Genomic DNA, 20,127 nt, shown 5'->3' with positions numbered 1-20,127 from the left:
GTTGACCTGGATAAGTAGATATATAGATATATATTTAGCTTAGATTTGGGGGAAATTCAGTGTCAGTAAGTTTATTTTGGTTTCTCAAGCAAGACTTTTTTAATTCTTCCAGACATCAAGTGTATTTTTTTTAATATACCTTAGTAGTGTTATTTATTTCTTAGAAGCACTGTTCATATATATGTGACAGTATATCACTGTATATAGTATGAATACCAGTATATATGACTGTTTTTAACACACTTAAGTACAGTGGTTCCCAACCTTTTTTTGCCTGAGACCCCCTTTTCTCCCGGAAAATATTGTAAGGCCCCCCTCCACATTGTTTGCTGTAAAGAAGACAAAAAATGTTGTTTTCAAAGAAATGGTATGTTTATTACTATATTTAGATATGTTTATGCATAAATAATTGCCTAATGTAAAATATAAAAGCAAAACATTAGTAGGCCATGTGTAACTGGAAACGTGAGCCTTTGGCCTTTAAATTAATGCTCAGATAATGCACTGTGGCTGGGTCTTTGCTTCGAGAAAATGGAATAAAACCATAGTTCAGGTAACTATCTTGGTATATCCTGCATTTCGTGATTCCAGTATCGCTAGCGCTGCGACCCGAAATGTTTGGCGCTTCCTCATTTAAGCCCAGTATGTTTGGGTCTTTTTCGGGGAGAACGAATTACGAGTTAGTTCATTTTATGCCCTGGCTGACCAAAAAATGGACAAGGTCAACATGATCCCAATTGTCCACTGCTATAAAAATTGTAAAAATATGATGTGACCCCCTACAGAGTTCGCTGAGGCCCCCTTGTGGGCCGGACCCCCCTGTTGGGAACTGCTGCTTAAGTACATTTTTAAGCACACTTAGTTGTGTAATGCCAAAATAAAACAATTACAAAAACACTACAAAAGTACAAAAGTTTTTTATTCATATATGATATTTAATTGCTATTTAATAAAAATAAATTAATATAAAACATAAAGTTTAAGTACAATTTTTATATATTGACTTTTTTCACAAGAGGATACAATCAGAAGATTTCCGAATATGATTTTGATTATGTTTTTATTAAAACCTTAGTTCTTGCTGGATGCTTTCATCGGATGAAAAAAAGCAGCATGAACACTCCTCTAAACGTCTGCTCCTGTAATCCACAGAAGAAAGCGAGCCATTTAGGTTTGAAATGAAATGAAAGTAAATGATGACACAATTGTAAATTATAATGGGGTGAAATGTCTCTTTAAAAGTCTATTTAAATGACTACAGAAAACTGTACTATGAGGACTGCAAATAAAAATCAATGAATTAAGAGTGTTCATATTTTGTGATTGACTGGTGTCTATTTACATTTGCATTATTGCACCTCTCCACTGTCAACTTTTGATGTTGAAAAGTGAACAAAAGTCACTTTTATTGTAATTTTTAGTAGTTTTGATTATTACATAAATTAAATTAATAACAGAAAAAGTACTGGCAGTTTGTTGCTTTTTATTTATTTATTTTACTATATTTATTATACTTTTTGTTATTTTTGTACTATATTTTACAGGATACTTTGTACTATATTGTTCAACATTAAAAGTTGTCAGAGGATTGATCTCACGATGCAAATAAAATGCATAAATGCATGGAAAAAGCATTAATCACAACATACACAAAACAGATTTTATTTACAGATTTCATTTACAGTGTTTTTACATACGTCTGTGTCTGCATGTGCAGTCTGTGGCATGTTCAGATTCGCATCCCTGCACTCTCAGAAATACAGTGGCTGTCACTGGGGCACTACCTTTTTAAAAGCTACATATGTGTAGCCAAAGAGTCCACAGTGGTCTCTCAAAGACGCATATTAATACCCAAATGTACCTTTATAAAGATAAACAATTAAATCATAAGTCCAAGGCACTCGAAAATCACTTAAAAAATCCCTTACTTTTCAAGAACATTGGACTTATGATTTCGTTGTACCTAAAAAGCACCTTTGATGCACCAATATAGACGCTTCAGGTACAAATATGTGCCTTCTGAAGAAGTGCTGTCCCTTTGGCAGCTCCTGTCTCTTTATTTCTGAGCATGTGCCTTCATGCATCCAGTATTTAATCTTATCCTGTATGGTTTTCCCACTGTAGCACAGAAGGTGATCTCGGAGGAGAAGGACCAGTGTTTCCGGATCCTGAACCAGGGCGCCTGTTCTCTGCCCATCCTGAGGAACATCACCAAGCAGATCTGCTGCTGCAGTCGAGTGGGCAAAGCCTGGGGGAAAAAGTGTGAGTTATGCCCATTCTTCGGCTCAGGTAAGACGCTGGCACACAATAGAGAGTGGTGTGTACATGAGAATAAAGGTCCAAACGCAGCTTTAATAAGAATTGTTAATACAGGGACAGAAGGTAACATGCAGATCAGCCAAAAGAGTAGTCAGTGTAAAATGCAAAAGCTCAAGGCAGGAAGCAAAACAAACATAAACATATAAACAAAACAGAGTCAAAGAGGTTTAATGTAACTGTGCATGTGAACTGAGATCGAACCATTCGCGTGACTGTTTCCTTTGTTGTAGTTGTTTAATAGCAATACTTAAAAATGACCACTAGACGTCACTATACAGATGGGTTTCAAAACGTTGCGAAGCCTCGACACATTCGCTTTAACTTTTTCAGTGTTTCACGAAGCCTCGCTCTGCCCACCACTTGCAAAAGGTCAAGGCATGTGGCAAAACAAACATAAACAAAGGGATGGCTGACACAAATCTAACATTTTGACACGGTGTCTTGATCCCGCACCGCAGATGTTTCAAAAAGCTGCTCCAAAACATTTCAAAACACCCAGGTCACGTGACTAAAGTAATTCATAGGATCACAGGCAGTCTGAGACTTGGCGAATCTGCATTTGATTGACAGGGTCGGTGACAAAACCACAATCTCCCGTAGTCTAGTGGATGGTCTGTGGACATAATTACTCAATTTGCGTAACTGTTTCTTTCCTGACACTGTTCCAGAGCAATATATTAAAAATATGACCACTAGGTGTCACTGTAGAGACGGGTTTCCAAAAGCCCCAACATATTTGCTTCAACTGTTTCAGTGTTTCATAAAGCCTCGCTCTGCCCATCCCTAGGTGTAACAGGCTAAAGGTCAAGGCAGGAGGCAAAACAAACATAAACATATAAACAAAACAAAGAGTCAAAAATAGGGATGGCTGACACGAATCTAATATTTCGACACGGTGTCTTGATCCCGCACCGCAGATGTTGCAAAAAAAGCTGTTCCAAAATGTTTAAAAACACCCAGGTCACGTGACTAAAGTGATTCAAAGGATCATAGGCAGTCCGAGACCTGGCGAATCTGCATTTGATTGAAAGGGTCGGCGACAAAACCACAATCTCCCGTAGTCTAGTGGATGGTCTGTGGACATGATTCCTCAATTTGTGTAACTGTTTCTCTCCTGACACTGTTCCAGAACAATATATTAAAAAAATGACCACTAGGTGTCACTGTAGAGACGGGTTTTCGAAAAGCCCCGACATATTTGCTTCAACTGTTTTAGTGTTTCATGAAGCCTTGCTCTGCCCACCACTAGGTGTAACAGGCAAAATGTTGAGGCAGGTAGCAAAACAAACATAAACATATAAACAAAACAAAGGGTCAAAACACGACAAGGCAAGACAATGAAAATGCTAGGCAATACAAACTATATAGATGTACAAGACTGAGCCGAGCTTGTGTGTGAAAGTTGTGCTTATATAGTGTGTATAATCAGTGTAAATGATCTGCAGCTGTGTGTGCAATCAAAGTTGATGAACATCAGGTGTGATGTGCTGAGAATTATGGGACGTGTAGTCCAGTTCAGTGGCAGATGTGATAGTTTTTAAAGCATGCACATGGGAATGAACATCTTTAATGCAGACGTTTGGGGCGAGACATGTTAGTGCACAATATTGAAACAACATGATTTGGATTTTTTTTTGCACAAAGCGTCCAACTGTTCCTCAAGATGCCGTCCCACCCACAACGGCAGCAATATTTCTTTGAAAACGTCTGGAGGAATATCAAAGGAGCCGAGATTTACTGTGTAATTTGTCTGTCTTTGTTTTAAATACCGCAAGTTCTAGCATCGCCCCGGTTGACCCTCTTTCATTTCTGGCTCAGCTGAGAAACACTTGTACTTTTACAGGTTTTTAAGATCTTCAGAACTGTGTGTTTTATTTGTTTAAATAAGTATATATAGTATAAGAAAGATAGTTCACCCAAAACCCTCGAGATAATGTCCACATTTATTTGCTTATTCCAAATCTGAGTTTCTTTCTTCTGTTGAATACAAAAGAAAAGGTTTTGAAGAAAGCTGGAAATCTGTAACCATTGACTTTTCCTACTCTGGACGTCAATGCTTAAAGATTTTCAGCATTCTTCAGAATATCTTCTTTTGTGTTCAACAGTCATAAGAGTCATAAAAGTTTGGAACAACTTGAGAGTGATTAAATATTGGGTACATTATAATTTTTGAGCGAACTATCCCTTTAAGAGCAAGATTTAGCAAACATTATGTCTTACATTTTGATCAGTTCTTCCTGCAGTGCTTTTATAATGCTGAATTATAGCCAATATGCACTTGAAATATAAGTGTACTTATAATCTCATCAAATCTTGACCAATCAAATGCTCTCTAGTGTCTGAAATGCCCCGCCCCATTCTTCTCATTTGCTTTTCTTTAAATGCGCTTGAGCTAAACCACTCTCACTGGCAGAGCTTTGATGAAAACAAAATGCTATTGGCTGTTTTTTTAAAGGGGCGGAGCTACTATATGTCCCACCCTCTCTTCATGTTTCAATCAAGATTGTCAAATATTGAATAAAAAAATGCACATTTTAAGAAACAGAAAAGTTAGTGTCTCTCCTTATGTTCACAGCTGCCTTCAAGGAGATCTGTCCTGCCGGTCCGGGCTACCATTATTCAGCTTCGGCTGTCAAGATTAACCAGAGGGTGGCTGATATTGTAGACAGCAGCGGGACAAATGTGCGCACATCCACACAAGACAAACAATCCCAACCTGAGAGCTCCAGGACAAACTCACAGTCCACCAGAACCCAGCAAACCACCAACACACACACCATCAGAGTTCAGCAACCCTCAATCTCTCAGTCCAGCAGACCACAGCAGCCGGACACGGGTTCGGTTATCATCATTACTCAACCCAAACGAAACCAGCCAACAGCCGGCAGGACCACAAATATCCATGTTGGGTATTCGCCATCATCCACCAGCCAACCGGCCCGAGCGAACACACGTGAGCCACTGCCTTTCTCACTGAGTTATTTATTACATACAAACACTTTCATTTTAGGTGGCGCAGTTATATCATTGTAATTATGATTAATTACATGGACAGTCAAAATTATTAGCCCTTCTGTGAAATATTAATGATTTAAAACATATTTCCCAATTGTTGATTTTTTAAAAAGCACATTTTTAAACATGTTAGTTTAATTACTAATTCCAAATAACTTATTATTTGGTTTTTGCCATGATGACAGAGACTTTTATTTAGTTTAAAGTCACATTTAAAGGCTTAACTAGTTTATTTTGTTAACTAGGCAAGATAATTAGGCAAGTAATTGGTAGTAATTGGTAAGTAATTGGTAATTTCTTAAAGGGGCCAATAGACTGATTTCACGCGGCCGCCATTTTTAAAAGCGAAATTGAGGCTGCGGTGGGAAGAAACCCGGAAGTATCGTTGGGAGTTACATTGGAACGTTGTGTACTTGGCTGTATATCTTATCAGCGAAGAGAAAGTGACACAAATTTATCATTTCACCGCCTTCCGAGTGACCCGAAGGTCCGTTCTGAATGAATGGTGAAAATAAAAAGGGATATCAGAGCTCATTTTCAGCTAAGTTAAGGGAAGTGGCACTAGTTAGCTAACGTTTTCTTTCCCAAACACACGTTTTAGACGCCATTTATCAAACGCGAGTTAATAAACTTATTCTTTCACTATATTAGACTTGTCACGATACTGAATTAAAAGAAAAACCATCAATTTCTCGCTAACATTTAAAGCACTGTTGATGGCTTTCTTAAAACAGCGCTGATTTGCCATTGTGTTCACGTGATCAACAGAATAGCTTGTGATTGGCCAAGAAGGTCATCAGTTCACCCTCCGCTGTTTACCGAGTACAAACACAGACGAGCCGAGCGATCTGCTTGATGACTCGACTGATCTTCATGGCTGCTTCGCGCTCGCGTCTCTGTGTATCTGTGTTTGCACTGGGTGAAGGGCAGTAAACTGAGTGCAAACACAAGATACACGGAGACTGGAACGCGAAGCAGCCGTGAAGATCAGTCGAGTCATCTGCGCTCAGCGGCGCTTCAATGTTAACTCAGCGGGAAATAGATGGTTTTAAAACTTCAGTACCGGGACAACACTATTACAGACAACACGAGGGTGTGCTACAGTGTTTTATCGCTCACTGGGTAACATAGACTGAAGCAGGGAAGCGTCCCCACAGTGTTTACCTGCTGCCATGATCTGAAGCCTAGGAGGACACTTGAGCATATTACTCTTAAAGAGATTGTGATGTTGTTTGATGCTAAATTGCTTTTAATTGTTTAAATTAAACTTACTGAATGATATTAAAGTGATGTTTACACCAGTTCTGCATTTTGAAATCTCGGCAACAGCTGGAGGTGTGTACTCCACAGCATGTTACTGTAATGTGTACAGTCCTTGTCCTATACTTCCTGGTTTCTTCCCACTGCAGCCTCGCTTTGGTTCTTTAAAATGGCGGCCACGTGAAATAAGCGTACAATATTGACCTTAAAAACATCAAGTGTATTTATATAGCACATTTCATGTGGTAATTTAAAGTACTGTACATAAACAAGAGTAAAAGAAACACCAAACAATATAATAAATAGGAGACATTTTTAAAAGAATTAAGAATTAAAATGATTAAAAAAGGGGTGTCACAGTAGCACAATCGCCTCACAGCAAGAAGGTCGCTGGTTCGAGCCCCGGCTGGGTCAGTTGGCTTTTCTGTTCGTGTGGGATTCCTCCGGGTGCTCTGAATACCCGCAAAAGTCCAAACACATGTGCTAGAGGGAATTGGGTAAGCTAAATTGCCTGTAGTGTATGAGTGTGTGAATGAGTGTGCATGGATGTTTCTCAGTGTTGGGTTGCAGCTGAATGGGCATCCGCTGCGTAGAACATATGCTAGATAAGTTGGCGGTTCATTCCGCTGTGGCAACACCTGATTAATATCATATACCGGATGGCTAGTAATTTTGACGGCAACTTTAATTAATCCTAAACCTAATCCCCAACCATAATTAAATATTATTCAGTAGTTATATGAATTAAACACTGTAAAAAGACACCAGACCTTCAAATAAAGTGTAACCAATCACAGTGGTGTGGAAGAGTTTGTTTAACATGTGACAATGGTTGTTTCATTCTCATTCTCATTATTCATTTATGACTGAACCATCCCTTTAGGATATGATATAATTGTTTTAAACATGCAATGGCAAGTGGTGATTTAATCTGATTGTTTACAGCTGTTATCCGGACACAAACCAGCCGGCCTTCGGTTAACAGACCGCCGGTGTCTCCAGTCAGACCTCCACCTGTCACACCACGACCACCTTCAACCAGACAGGGTACGCCATCATTTATAATACACTCGACATTTTTTATTATGCATGTTCTCCCCGTGTTGGCGTGGGTTTCCTCCGGGTGCTCCTGTTTCCCCCACAGTCCAAACACATGCGCTATAGGGGAATTGAATAAGCTAAATTGGCCGTAGTGTATGAGTGTGAATGTGAGAGTGTACGAGTGTTTCCCAGTACTGGGTTTTGGCTGGAAGGGCATCAGCTGAGTAAAACATATACCAGAATAGTTGGTGGTTCATTCCGCTGTGGCAACCCCTGATAAATAAGGGACTACGCCGAAGAAAAATGAATGAATATCATGTCATATTTGCAGCTGAATGTTTGAATCAAGTGGTGGAGACAGTAAACATTACAGTAAACATTACAGAAGATTTTTTAGCTGAAACTATGGTCTCCTAAAATGAAAGTCAAATAAAATAAATTAAATAAATACCCCCAAAAGTACGATTAGATGGTCTTTAATTTCATGAATGCTTTCTTCAGATTTCATTAAATCTATAAATACTGTTCATTTTAAATGTACCTTTAAAATCTGAAGCACACTCTAAGGCAGTGTTTCCCAACCCTGTTCCCGAAGGCACACCAACAGTACACATTTTCAAGCTCTCCCTAATCAAACACACCTGAATCAACTCATCAGAACATCAGAAGAGACTCCAACACCTGAAGTTAATGGCTCAGATAACAGAGACATCCAAAATATGTACTGTTGGTGTGCCTCCAGGAACAGGGTTGGGAAACACTGCTCTAAGGAAATGTAAGCACACTTCATCAATTGTCATCAATGAAATCATTTGTAATACAAAACTTAACATAATTACAAATGATAACAATGAGATAAGACAATTTGAGCTAGCACTAGTGTGTAGATGAGCATAAAGACTTATTTATGCACAAACCTGTGAGCGCGTCCAGTAAATTCACTGACCCGTTCACATCAATGTCCACATCTTTGATTTGAAGAGTTGAAGTGAAGCAGAAAAATGCGGAGCAGAACTGTCATCTTCTCATAGTTTGATTGTTGGATGAACTTGGTTTGGAGAGGAATGAATAAATGTCAGTCAAGATATAAACACAGCATACCTCTGAGATTGTGTAGCGCTGATCTGATTAGATACTGTAACCACGGACTGACCTGATACTGAATTTGGGGGGAAATGGTGTTATAGCACATGAGTTTAAATGTGTTTCCCCACTAAGTCTCAGAAAGTTATATAGAGTATTCAATGTAAAGCATGCATATAGTACACCATAAATATTACATACTTTTTTGCTGTTATTTTAAATGAAAGTTTTTTCTTCTCTGGATTTTCTGGATTTAATTGGCCTGTGTTTTTAGTAGAATGTTATTTGATTTAAAAAAAGTATTAGAAATATTTTATTTAATTTTATTTTATAGATTTAATATAAAACATATTAAGAACTGACAATTATATATATATATATATACTGTATGTGCACACTCACCGGCCACTTTATTAGGTACACCTTACTAGTACCGGGTTGGGCCCCCTTCTGGCTTCAGAACTGCCTTAATCCTTCGTAGCAGAGATTTAACAAGATACTGGAAATATTCCTCAGAGATTTTGCTCCATATTGACAGGATAGCATCACGCAGTTGCTGCAGATTTGTCGGCTGCACATCCATGATGCCAATCTCCCGTTCCACCACATCCCAAAGGTGCTCTATTGGATTGAGCTCTGGTGACTGTGGAGGCCATTTGAGTACAGTGAACTCATTGTCATGTTCAAGAAACCAGTCTGAGATGATTCACGCTTTAATGACATGGTGCGTTATCCTGCTGGAAGTAGCCATCAGAAGATGGAGACACTGTGCTCATAAAGGGATGGACATGGTCAGCAGCAACACTCAGGTAGGCTGTGGCGTTGACACCATGCTCAATTGGTACTAATGGACCCAAAGTGTGCCAAGAAAATATCTCCCACACCATTACACCACCACCACCAGCCTGAACTGCTGATACAAGGCAGGATGGATCCATTCTTTCATGATGTTGATGCCAAATTCTGAGCCGACCATCTGAATGTGGCAGCAGAAATGGAGACTCATCAGACCAGGCAACATTTCTCCAATCTTCTATTGTCCAGTTTTGGTGAGCCTGTGTGAATTGTAGCCTCAGTTTCCTGTTCTTAGCTGACAGGAGTGGCACCGGTAGTGGTCTTCTACTGATGTAGGCCAGCGGATCATCTTGACCATGTGCGTTGAGTTGCTGCCATGTGATTGGCTGATTAGAAATTTGCGTTAACGAGCAGTTGGACAGGTGTACCTAATAAAGTGGCCGGTGATATAGTATAATGTATTTATACATACTGTACTGTCTGAATTGTGATGATATGTTTTTATTAGAGCTTTTCCACCCAATATTGTTTTTATTCAAGTTAAAAGATGATATTTGTCCAGAACTGAATATAAATGTCATTGTTTTTCTCCTTTTTTTGCTCTTAATGACTTTAGCTGTTGTGTTTGTAAGACATGACGCTCTACTGAAACACAGAACTATAACTAGTGAATTCACAGATGTTGTCTTTATGCATGTAATGAAGTTGTTTTGCATGGGCTTGTGTGTGTGTTTCCTGCAGATGTGCGTGTGTGTGAGTCGAGACCTCAGGTGTGTGGTCCGGGCCGCTGTATTGATCTGCCCGGCGGTCGACACACATGTGTGTGTAACACTGGATTCATCCTCAATCCTCAACAAGGCCACTGCCAAGGTACTAAATCACGACTGCCTGCATGACTTAAAAATGAAGAAACACACTATAGGAAGGAGAAATAAGCAGACGTACACTCTACAGAACACACAAGTATAGAAGGTAGCGTGTGTATGTGCTTCATAACAGTTGGCAAAAGACATTTAAACTCATTCCTCACCATTAAATCACCTGACATTTTTTTCTGAAGCATATTTTCTCTACTCACCAGTCAGACATATTTGGCAATGTGGAGGGTTTCTTGTGGAGATTACTGCTTCCAAAGTTTTAAAAGGTCAAAGGTCATTTTCAGAGGCAGAAATCTGTTTTGTCCTGAGATTATTTTGCTTATTTTGGAAATCAATGATCAAATCATCTGATGTTTCTCTCTCTCTCGCTTTCTGTCACAATCAGACAAAAACGAGTGTGTGTTGACGCCCCGGCCGTGTTCTGTTGGGGAGTGTGTGAATACACCTGGCAGCTTCCGATGTGTGTGTCCAGCAGGATACCAGACCAACTCCCAGCAGACCCTCTGTGTCGGTCAGAAACGTTCATTCATTCATTCATTCATTCATTCATTCATTCATTCATTCATTCATTCATTCATAAATTCACTCATTAATTCATTTTTTCATTCATTCACTAATTTATTCACTCATTTTTTTCATTCATTCACTTATTTATTCATTAATTTACTCATTCATTCATTCACTCAATTATTAATTCGTTCATTCACTCACTCATTTGTTCATTCACTCACTCATTTGTTCATTCACTCATTCATTCACTCCTTTATTCATTCATCTATTTGTTCATTCATTTGTTCACTCATTTATTCATTCACTTGTTCATTCGTTCATTCATTATTTCACTCATTTATTTATTTGTTCATTCACTCATTCATTCACTCATTTATTCATTCATTCACCCATTGATTGATTGATTCATTCATTCATTTACTCACTCATTTGTTTATCCATTCACTCATTCATTCATTATTTGTTCGTTCATTCATTCATTCATTCATTATTTTTTCGTTCAATCATTTATTCATTCATACACTCATTCATTCACTCATTTATTCATTCATTCATTCACTCATTAATTTGTTCATTCATACATTTGTTAATTCATTTATTCATTTGTTCATTCATTTACTCATTTATTCACTGTTATTCATTCGTTCATTCATTCATTCACTCCTTTATTCATTTGTTCGTTCATTTATTCATTCACTCAATTATTCATTAGTTCATTCATTCATTCGCTCATTTATTCATTCACTAATTCATTTACTCATTTATTCATTAATTCATTCACTCTTTCATTTTGTTAATTCAATCATTCATTCACTCATTCATTCATTCACTCATTTAATTATTCATTCATTTATTCATTCACTTATTCATTCATTCACTCATCCATTTATTTATTCATTCATTTTTCATTCATTCATACACTCATTCATTCACTCATTTATTTATTCATTCACTCATTCATTTGTTCATTAATTCATTCATTTGTTCATTCATTCATTCACTCATTTATTTACTCAGCTATTCATTCATTCATTCATTCATTTATTCATTCACTCATTTATTCATTCATTCACTCAATTTTTATTCACTCATTTATTCATTAATTCAGTCACTCATTCATTCATTCATTCACTTATTTATTCGTTCATTCATTCACTCACTCACTCATTCATTCATTCATTCATTCATTCATTCATTCATTCATTCACTTATTTATTCGTTCATTCATTCACTCACTCATTCATTCATTCATTCATTCACTTATTTATTCATTCTGTCCTCTGGCTGAACTCTGGTTTTTCCATTAATGTCTGTTAGTCTTCATAGAATTCTAGTTCATAAGTGGTGTTTGTCCACAGATCTGGACGAGTGCCGTCAGGTGCCCAATCCCTGTATTAACGGCCGCTGTGAAAACACACTCGGCAGCTTCAGGTGTGTGTGCAGGACTGGATACAAACTACAGGACAACAGCTGCATAGGTACTTCACTACATTTTGCCCATAAGTACAGTAGACCCACATGGAAGCTGTGCATGCAGAAATTAGCAGTGTGTACAAATACATATTGATTCAGTTGTTAAATTAATTTCAGCAATATTATTAACTAATAGTCAAAAGTGGGGTGGCACGGTGGCTCAGTGGTTAGCAGCACTATGGCCTCACAGCAAGAAGATTGGTGATTCGAGTCACAGCTTGTTGGCATTTCTGTGTGGAGTTTGCATGTTCTTCCCGTGTTGGTGTGGGTTTCCTCCGGGTGCTCCGGTTTCCCCCACAGTCCAAACACATGCGCTATAGGAGAATTGATGAAACTAAATTGGCCGTAGTGTATGAGTGTGTGTGTGAATGTGAGAGAGTGTATGGGTGTTTCCCAGAACTGGGTTGCAGCTGGAAGGGCATCCTCTGCATAAAACATATGCTGGAATAGTTGGCGGTTCATTCTGCTGTGGCCACCCCTGATAAATAAGGGACTAAGCCGAAGGGAAATTATTGAATAAACATCACATGGTGTTTTGTCGTTGATAGACATCGATGAGTGTGTGGACCCGCTCCGCTGTCCAGGTAAAGAGTGTGTGAACTCTCAGGGCTCGTACAGGTGTGTGTCCTGTAGACCTGGCTTTGATCTGCTCAACGGACAATGCTCAGGTAATACACTGCACAGAAATATTGAGTGCTGAAAATAAGAGTGCTGTATGGAGTAGCTCACATGGTGCATCTCTTTCACGCTCAAATTCATTCATTCAAACGTTGACCCCTTCGTCTGCTTGCTATGTAGCTTGTTACATGCACAGGTGATGAATCTCTGTAAACCAATCAGTGTGGTGCGGTGTTACAAATGCTAAACAAATATGAGTGACCGCTTTGAAGGGATTAGGGAATTAGGATAGGGAGCCGTTCAGAGTGGAAAGCAGTGTGCGACTCCAAACAGCTTTCCTGCGCAAAGGATCAAGGAAGCTCGACGTGTCCATCAGTTGTGAAATGTAATAGGAAATACTGTGAAAATGTCATTGCTCAGTTAAATATCACTTGGGAAATTTAATGGGAGGACAAACGGACCCTGTATTTATTTGGTTTCTCAGCAGTCGTCGCAGTTGCTAAACTTACAGAGCGTGAAACAAATCTTTTTTTTGCATTCCTGTTTGCGCAAATAATAAAAGAAAAACTCAACGATGGTGTTATCAAGACTTTCAGAAAAAGAAAGTAGTGTGAGACTGAGAACGGCAGCCAGAAGAGAGAATAATGTCAAATTTACTATCCCGCCCCCATACATGCGGCATCGCAAACACCTCGCATATGCAGTCATTTGTTTTTTTAAATGATGCAATGATGATCCAATACAAAGTATAGCTTTATAAATGTACATACATTATTTATAACAATCTAAATAATAAGATGCAGATGACCGTTTACCACTCCATGACCATCTTGTGAAAAGGGTCCACAATTTTACTATCAGAGATAGTATAACCGACCACAAGAATGCTTGAAGGTGCAGTATGTAAGTTTGACACCCGGTGGTTGAACTAGGTATTGCATGTCTGGTTCAAAACACACGCAAGCGCATGTTGCCAGATTGATGATATCAGCAGAATTGTGCCTGACTGTTGAGCCTAAAGGATGATTTAAACCGTGCTCTAAATAAAAGCAACGGCACGCGACAGAAGGAAAATTTTCCATATAGTTTTTGTTCTAACCAACACCTGAAATTAATATATTAGAAACGGCTTCTGTTTCTCACAGCTGAACAACAGGATAAACTGATCAGCTCAGGTACACCTCATGTGCTTTATTCAGTGTTGAATGCTAATAATGTGAGTTTGAATGCCATGTTACAGGACATTTATTGCCATACTACTGAAAGCAGCAGCAGATAGTTCAGATCTGGAAAATAAAATAAATCATTTGAAATTGAACTTTAGTGCAAGCCAACACATATCAGTGATTCAGCATCTACATTTAATAATGTTAAAGGGGTTTAATATGCATTAACTAGATTAAAACCTTACCATTTCGCTAGAGTGCAGTGAGTGCACTATTCTGTGCTTCTGAATGGCTGTGTTTATATTTCTGTCGTGTTTCATCTGGTGCAGCATCCTGCACTTTGTCTCCATTCCCCTAGAGGTCCCCTTGTTTCCCCTCTACCTTTGTTCTTCCTTGTGTGTCCTTGCTTACTTTAATTTTGATCACCTGTGCCTTGTTCCAGCCTGTCTATTTAAGGTGTCACTTTGTCTGTGTTCCTCACTCGGTTTTTGAGTCATCCCTGTTGAACTTGCCTTGCGTTCCCTTGATGTCCTGAGCTACGTCTATTTGTTTTCTCCCCTCGTGGAGTTTTCTTTGCATGTTTATTATACAGTTAAAATATTTTGTATTCCTCATTCTGAGAAGAACTTAAGTTGTCTGTTTTGCTACCTCATTTTTCCCACTCAACTACCCCTGTGGCTCAGTGGTACTCACACCAGTCTCCACACCAGAGACCCGGGTTCAAGGCCCGGCCGTGACAGTGCAAACAGCCAAATTGCTCATCACTGCAAATCTCTTCAAGTAGTGTGTTGTTAGGACACGTAGGTACAATGTAACCTGCTTACCTAATGTTTACGCTGGTAATATTTATATTATTTGCTAATTAATAACCCCCTGTGGAATAACCTCATTTTGGAGTCTGCTACTGTCCACCGGAGGTCGCATTTCAGTCACGGACGCATGCTTTCAGAGCCTTCCTGACTAAAGGAATGAATGAAATATGCAGTTTTCCATCAAGCCAACCCGGAGTGCTGAAATATAATTGGTTAAACTGGCATTGGGGGCGGGTTAAACACACGTAAAACACATGTTCAAAGCAGAATATCTGACTTCAGCATTGTTTTTCAGATAAACAAGAATGTTCACTGAGCATGTTTCTAAATATCTGCACACATATGATGGTGTTTTTATGCTTTAGAAGAGTCAAAAACTTACACACAGCAGCTTTAAGTGTGATCTTCATGTACGTTTAATAAAAGTAATTCTCTTTCTCAGATATTGATGAATGTCGCCGGACGCCGTCTCCGTGTCCAGACGGACGCTGTGAAAACACAGCAGGCAGCTTCAGATGCTCATGCCGGACGGGATACAGAGTCCAGGGCAACATCTGTGTGGGTAAGAAATATCAGAAACAGCTTTATTGTCACAAGGAAGCTTCCAGAACAGAGCGTGAAAAAAATACAAACATAGTGCGGACATAAATAAGAAGATTTAATAAATAAATGACCATCGTATAAAGCAATAGAGCAAATTTCAATGTTCCTATATACAGAGAGCAAATGCATATGTAGTGTTTAAAGATGGTTCAGGTGGTAAATGGCCTGGGGGGGGGGGATGTTCTTGTGTCTGAATCAAATCAAACAATTCAATTCAATTCACCTTTATTTGTATAGCGCTTATACAATGTAAATTGAATCCGTGTCAGTTCAGTTTTCAGAGTTTAAGTTTAGTTCAGTTAAGCTCAGCTCAGTGTGGTTAATAATCACTACTGAGAGTCCAAACACTGAAGAGCAAATCCAACGATGCGCAGCTCTACAGATCCTGAACCATGCAAGCCAGTGGCAACAGCGGCGTGGAAAAAACTTCACCAATGTGAAAGTGAAGAATTAAAAAACCTCAAGAGAAACCAGGCTCAGTTGGGCACGACCATTTCTCCACTGGCCAAACATCTTGTGCAGAGCTGCTGTCAAGGCGCCGGAGGCTGGAAGCTGGACCTCAACGTAGACTCGTCTGTCCCTGGAGCGTCACAGGAATCAGTCTCATGTTCTCCACTCCTCCATGACCACCTGTAGCTGCTCAGGATACGGCCTGGTCCAGGATTATGGAAACCTTGGGATCATCTCGTCGTTGGTCTTGGATCGAATCAGTGACTCTGCATAGTCTGAGGGCCTCGGGAAGAGTATCCCCAGGTGGAAATGGAGAATAAAGAGAATAATTAGCGTAGCTGCTGTTCATAGTCTATATAAACGATATGCAGAAACCTGTGTGGAGCACATTCATGTATCATACCGCTTAGTGATGCAATGAGTGTATGCTTTACTAAACAGATAGGTCTTTAATCTAGTTTTGAATTGGGAGAGTGTGTCTGAGCTTTGGACATTATCAGGAAGGCTATTCCAGAGTTTAGGAGCCATAAATGAGAAGGCTCGACCTCCTTTACTCGACTTTGCTATTCTATTCAAACAGTTATATATGTTTCTAAAGTGGTTATGAAATTAGGTATTATTTATTATATTTATATTAAAAGTTATTTACATATTTAAAAAATTAATATTAATTGTTCATTATTTTGTTTAAATATTTGTCAAAAATGTTTTACATCAAATTAAATGGGTATAAATGTGTCTGAAGTGTTAATAATATATGTGGAGATGCACGGTATGATTGTGTTTCTGTGTGCATGGGGTGTTTTTAGATGTGAACGAGTGTGAAGATCCGTCACAGTGTCCTGGTCAGGAGTGTTTGAACTCTCAGGGATCGTATCGGTGTGTGTCCTGCAGACCTGGATTTGCTCTGAAAAATGGAGCCTGTTCAGGTAACAATTCATTTCAGCTTACCAGTCATGAGCGGTGTTTGGTAGTTACTCGCACTGCCACACCACATGAAGCAGCATTCTGAAAACCTACCCCTATATACATTTCTGGAGATCGTGAATTATGTAGACAGAGGTATGCATGGCTGCATTTTGTCTTTAAAACGAACGCTGTGGGGTGGTATGACACCATTTCTTTCCATGCTAGCAGCTGACCGAGCACGGTGTGGATGGTTATGTGTTTGTCCTGTGGCTTGCCACATACGTCGGCGGACTTAAGACACAGAGCGAAGTTGTCTTGTGAAGAACGGTTACAGAAAGCAGGTAAAACAAAAACAGAATCCAAAAAATAAAATAAACATAAAAGTAAATACCAGTGTAAGAATGTGGTAAAATCTGAAAACGTGGTAAAAATCAGCCGAGGGCCTTACTTTTTCTGGATTGCTTTTTAAAACACTGTTGGTTGGGTTTAAGGGAGGAGAGTGGGTCAGTTGGTCACTAGGTCAGTCAGTCAGTCAGTAGACAGCGCCCTCTGGTGGATTTATATGAGAACAGCAGGCGTGAATGGCACTCGCCAGAGAAATTTGAGATCTGAAAAAATAAACACAGCGGCCTCAGATGGATTCACAAAAACAAAAACTGCAAAAAAATGTATCTCCTGGGAAGCATTTTGCTCTCTTCAGAAATGTATATATGGGTACGTTTTCAGAATGAGCCTGTGTTGGCATAGTAAGGACACGGACATAACACGTTACACCCATGATGCCTATGAAATGGACCCATATTGTCAAACTAGGGTGGTGTTTTGTGTTCAGATATTGACGAATGCCGTCAGACACCTTCTCCATGTCAGAACGGGCTGTGTGAAAACACACTCGGCAGCTTCAGGTGTGTGTGCAGGACTGGATACAGACTTCAGGGCGGCACCTGTACAGGTATGATCATACCGTACATACAAAACCATCTGATAAAACATCGTGTCACATAACACTCTACAGTCAAAACTTCCTTTGGCATGTTAGTCAACAGATCAAAGCAGGCCTCAGTGAAGCATGACTTCAGTAAAAACATGATTTCAGAGATTTTATTGTACATTATTACTAAGAAATAGCACCCGCAAGAAAAAATAATATTAATTACCATGGTGTTTTTGAGCCATGCTATAGTAAAGTGTATTATACTCTATTTATTATTAATGTTTACATAAGTTTGTTAATGAAGGCTCCAGCATACTGTAGTATTAAAATAAATACTGTATTAAATACCATAGTGAACTTCAGTAAACCATGGTACTAATTATAATTGGTACAATTGAAGTATAATATACCTCATAGTATGAGCTTATTGCTTTTAATGTCTTTGAACTAATACTGCTGTCGATCAGCACCACCTGCTGGACTGATTATTTTTAAAAATGCGATCTCATGGGATGGAAAACAACTGCTGCGAGGTATTTTTCCCTCGTTGTTAGACGGCATCTTGTGCCGTTTAAATGAAGCCTCGTCATCGCTAAAGTGATCATTTTCTCTGTCATATAACCAACCCAAACTAATGTAATTCACCAAAAGTCCTGCGGAAAAAGTGATTGAGAGGTGGTCATTTGTGTGTAACTTCTCTTTATTTATTTATGATTTGGTTATGGGTAAAACAAAGACCAATGCAGGTCAGGTTCTTGAAACGGTAAGCTACAAATAATTAATTGATGCATTATGAATTAATTAATTATTCATAAATAATTAATTTAAACACAACCAACCCAAACTAACCTAATTCACCAGAATGTTTGACACACACACACACACACACACACACACACGTACTATACAGTCCCACTGACACATTGATTTAATAAGTGTCATAAAGTAAAAATAAAGTGGCATTTTGAAATGACAGGAAAACACATACCGTGGTAAATACTACACAATACAAACGAACTAAATGAAACACAAACGGCTCCCGATTAGAATCAACATGCAAATCAGCTAGAAAACTATCAGTAACAGACTTTTATTGGACATTTTAGGAAATTGCATGGCTGCTAGTTTGATGCCAGTAATATGGTTTGCTCTTTATAATGCAGTGAGGTATTGTGTGTGTGTGTGCATTGAAGAGCCAAGGAGTACAGTATAGCAGCTGACAGGTCGGGAACACTGACGCTGTATTTCAGCATGTGATCTGACAGCAGATGCTGAATCAGGAGAACGTTTTTCTCTCGTGCTTGAGTCGCACAGACTGAAGCATAGCGGCTTTAACGCGCACCTTTCCTTCAAAATTAAAGTTTTGCATCACAAAAACACTCCGTAAGCCACTGAAAACAGTTTTGGCACTCAGTTGAGAAACACTGCTCTGGCTGATGACAATTCTAAACGGAAGTTCCAACCGGACGACGCTGGTCACTATGCAGCAACCAAGTAAAAGGTCTATAGTATGTCTCAAAACACGTTACTGTATAGTATTATATTACACGTTGCTATATAGTACTAGCAGTTATGAAAGTGCACTCTAAATACACTTAAAAATCAATGTATATAATGTTTTGTAATAATGCACTTAAGTGTGTTAAGAAGTACACTTCAGGTGTGTGTTATTTTATTAGTTTTATAAATGCCTTTTCTAAAACTGTGGGTTAGGATTAAGGCAAGGAAACACATCCCTGAAATAAGCATAGTCATGAAGGTATTTCTCTTTAAATATTCCCAAACGGCCTTTGTTTTAGTAGTGCATTTTAAAAGTGTACGCACCAGAAACAACCACCAAAGAGTCTTTCTTTAAGTCCACTTTAATTTCATTATTTTCTCAGTGTACTTTTTTGTATATTGAGGTGTGTTAAAAATGTTGCCATGAAAGTTGGTCTTCTTTGATTACACTTAAGAGACTTTCCCTTTAAATATAAGTACATCTTGTAAACTCTGATGTAAACTACAAGTGCACATTCAGTAAATCAAGCACGCTTTTTTTTCCAGATGTGAACGAGTGTGAAGATCCGTCACAGTGTCCTGGTCAGGAGTGTTTGAACTCTCAGGGATCGTATCGGTGTGTGTCCTGCAGACCTGGATTTGCTCTGAAAAATGGAGCCTGTTCAGGTGCAGTAAATACAACACATATACAATGCAATTTCACCATCAATGATCCATCATCTGCCATTGAATTCTTTTAAAAAGTAAACAAAAAATGTGGC

The 20,127-nt window shown here is 38.8% G+C and overlaps 1 protein-coding gene across 4 annotated transcripts in view; it reads left to right on the top strand.

The window, feature by feature from the left end:
• The window catches only part of LOC130245489 (latent-transforming growth factor beta-binding protein 4), a 95,568-nt gene that overhangs the window by 43,351 nt on the left and 32,090 nt on the right, over window positions 1–20,127 (top strand). For all 4 annotated transcript variants that reach the window (XM_056478187.1, XM_056478186.1, XM_056478185.1 and 1 more), the window contains 11 exons: window positions 2,125–2,289; window positions 4,895–5,272; window positions 7,540–7,641; window positions 10,255–10,383; window positions 10,777–10,902; window positions 12,260–12,379; window positions 12,923–13,042; window positions 15,413–15,532; window positions 16,833–16,952; window positions 17,765–17,884; window positions 19,913–20,032. In XM_056478187.1, coding sequence (XP_056334162.1) covers window positions 2,125–2,289; window positions 4,895–5,272; window positions 7,540–7,641; window positions 10,255–10,383; window positions 10,777–10,902; window positions 12,260–12,379; window positions 12,923–13,042; window positions 15,413–15,532; window positions 16,833–16,952; window positions 17,765–17,884; window positions 19,913–20,032 — 1,620 coding nt within the window. The remainder of the gene's footprint in view (window positions 1–2,124; window positions 2,290–4,894; window positions 5,273–7,539; window positions 7,642–10,254; window positions 10,384–10,776; window positions 10,903–12,259; window positions 12,380–12,922; window positions 13,043–15,412; window positions 15,533–16,832; window positions 16,953–17,764; window positions 17,885–19,912; window positions 20,033–20,127) is intronic.

Source organism: Danio aesculapii, chromosome 18 (genome assembly GCF_903798145.1).
Source record: "Danio aesculapii chromosome 18, fDanAes4.1, whole genome shotgun sequence".
Taxonomy (NCBI): Eukaryota; Metazoa; Chordata; class Actinopteri; order Cypriniformes; family Danionidae; genus Danio; species Danio aesculapii.
Note: the sequence above shows the minus strand (reverse complement) of the source record. Positions and strands in the feature narration are given on the sequence as shown.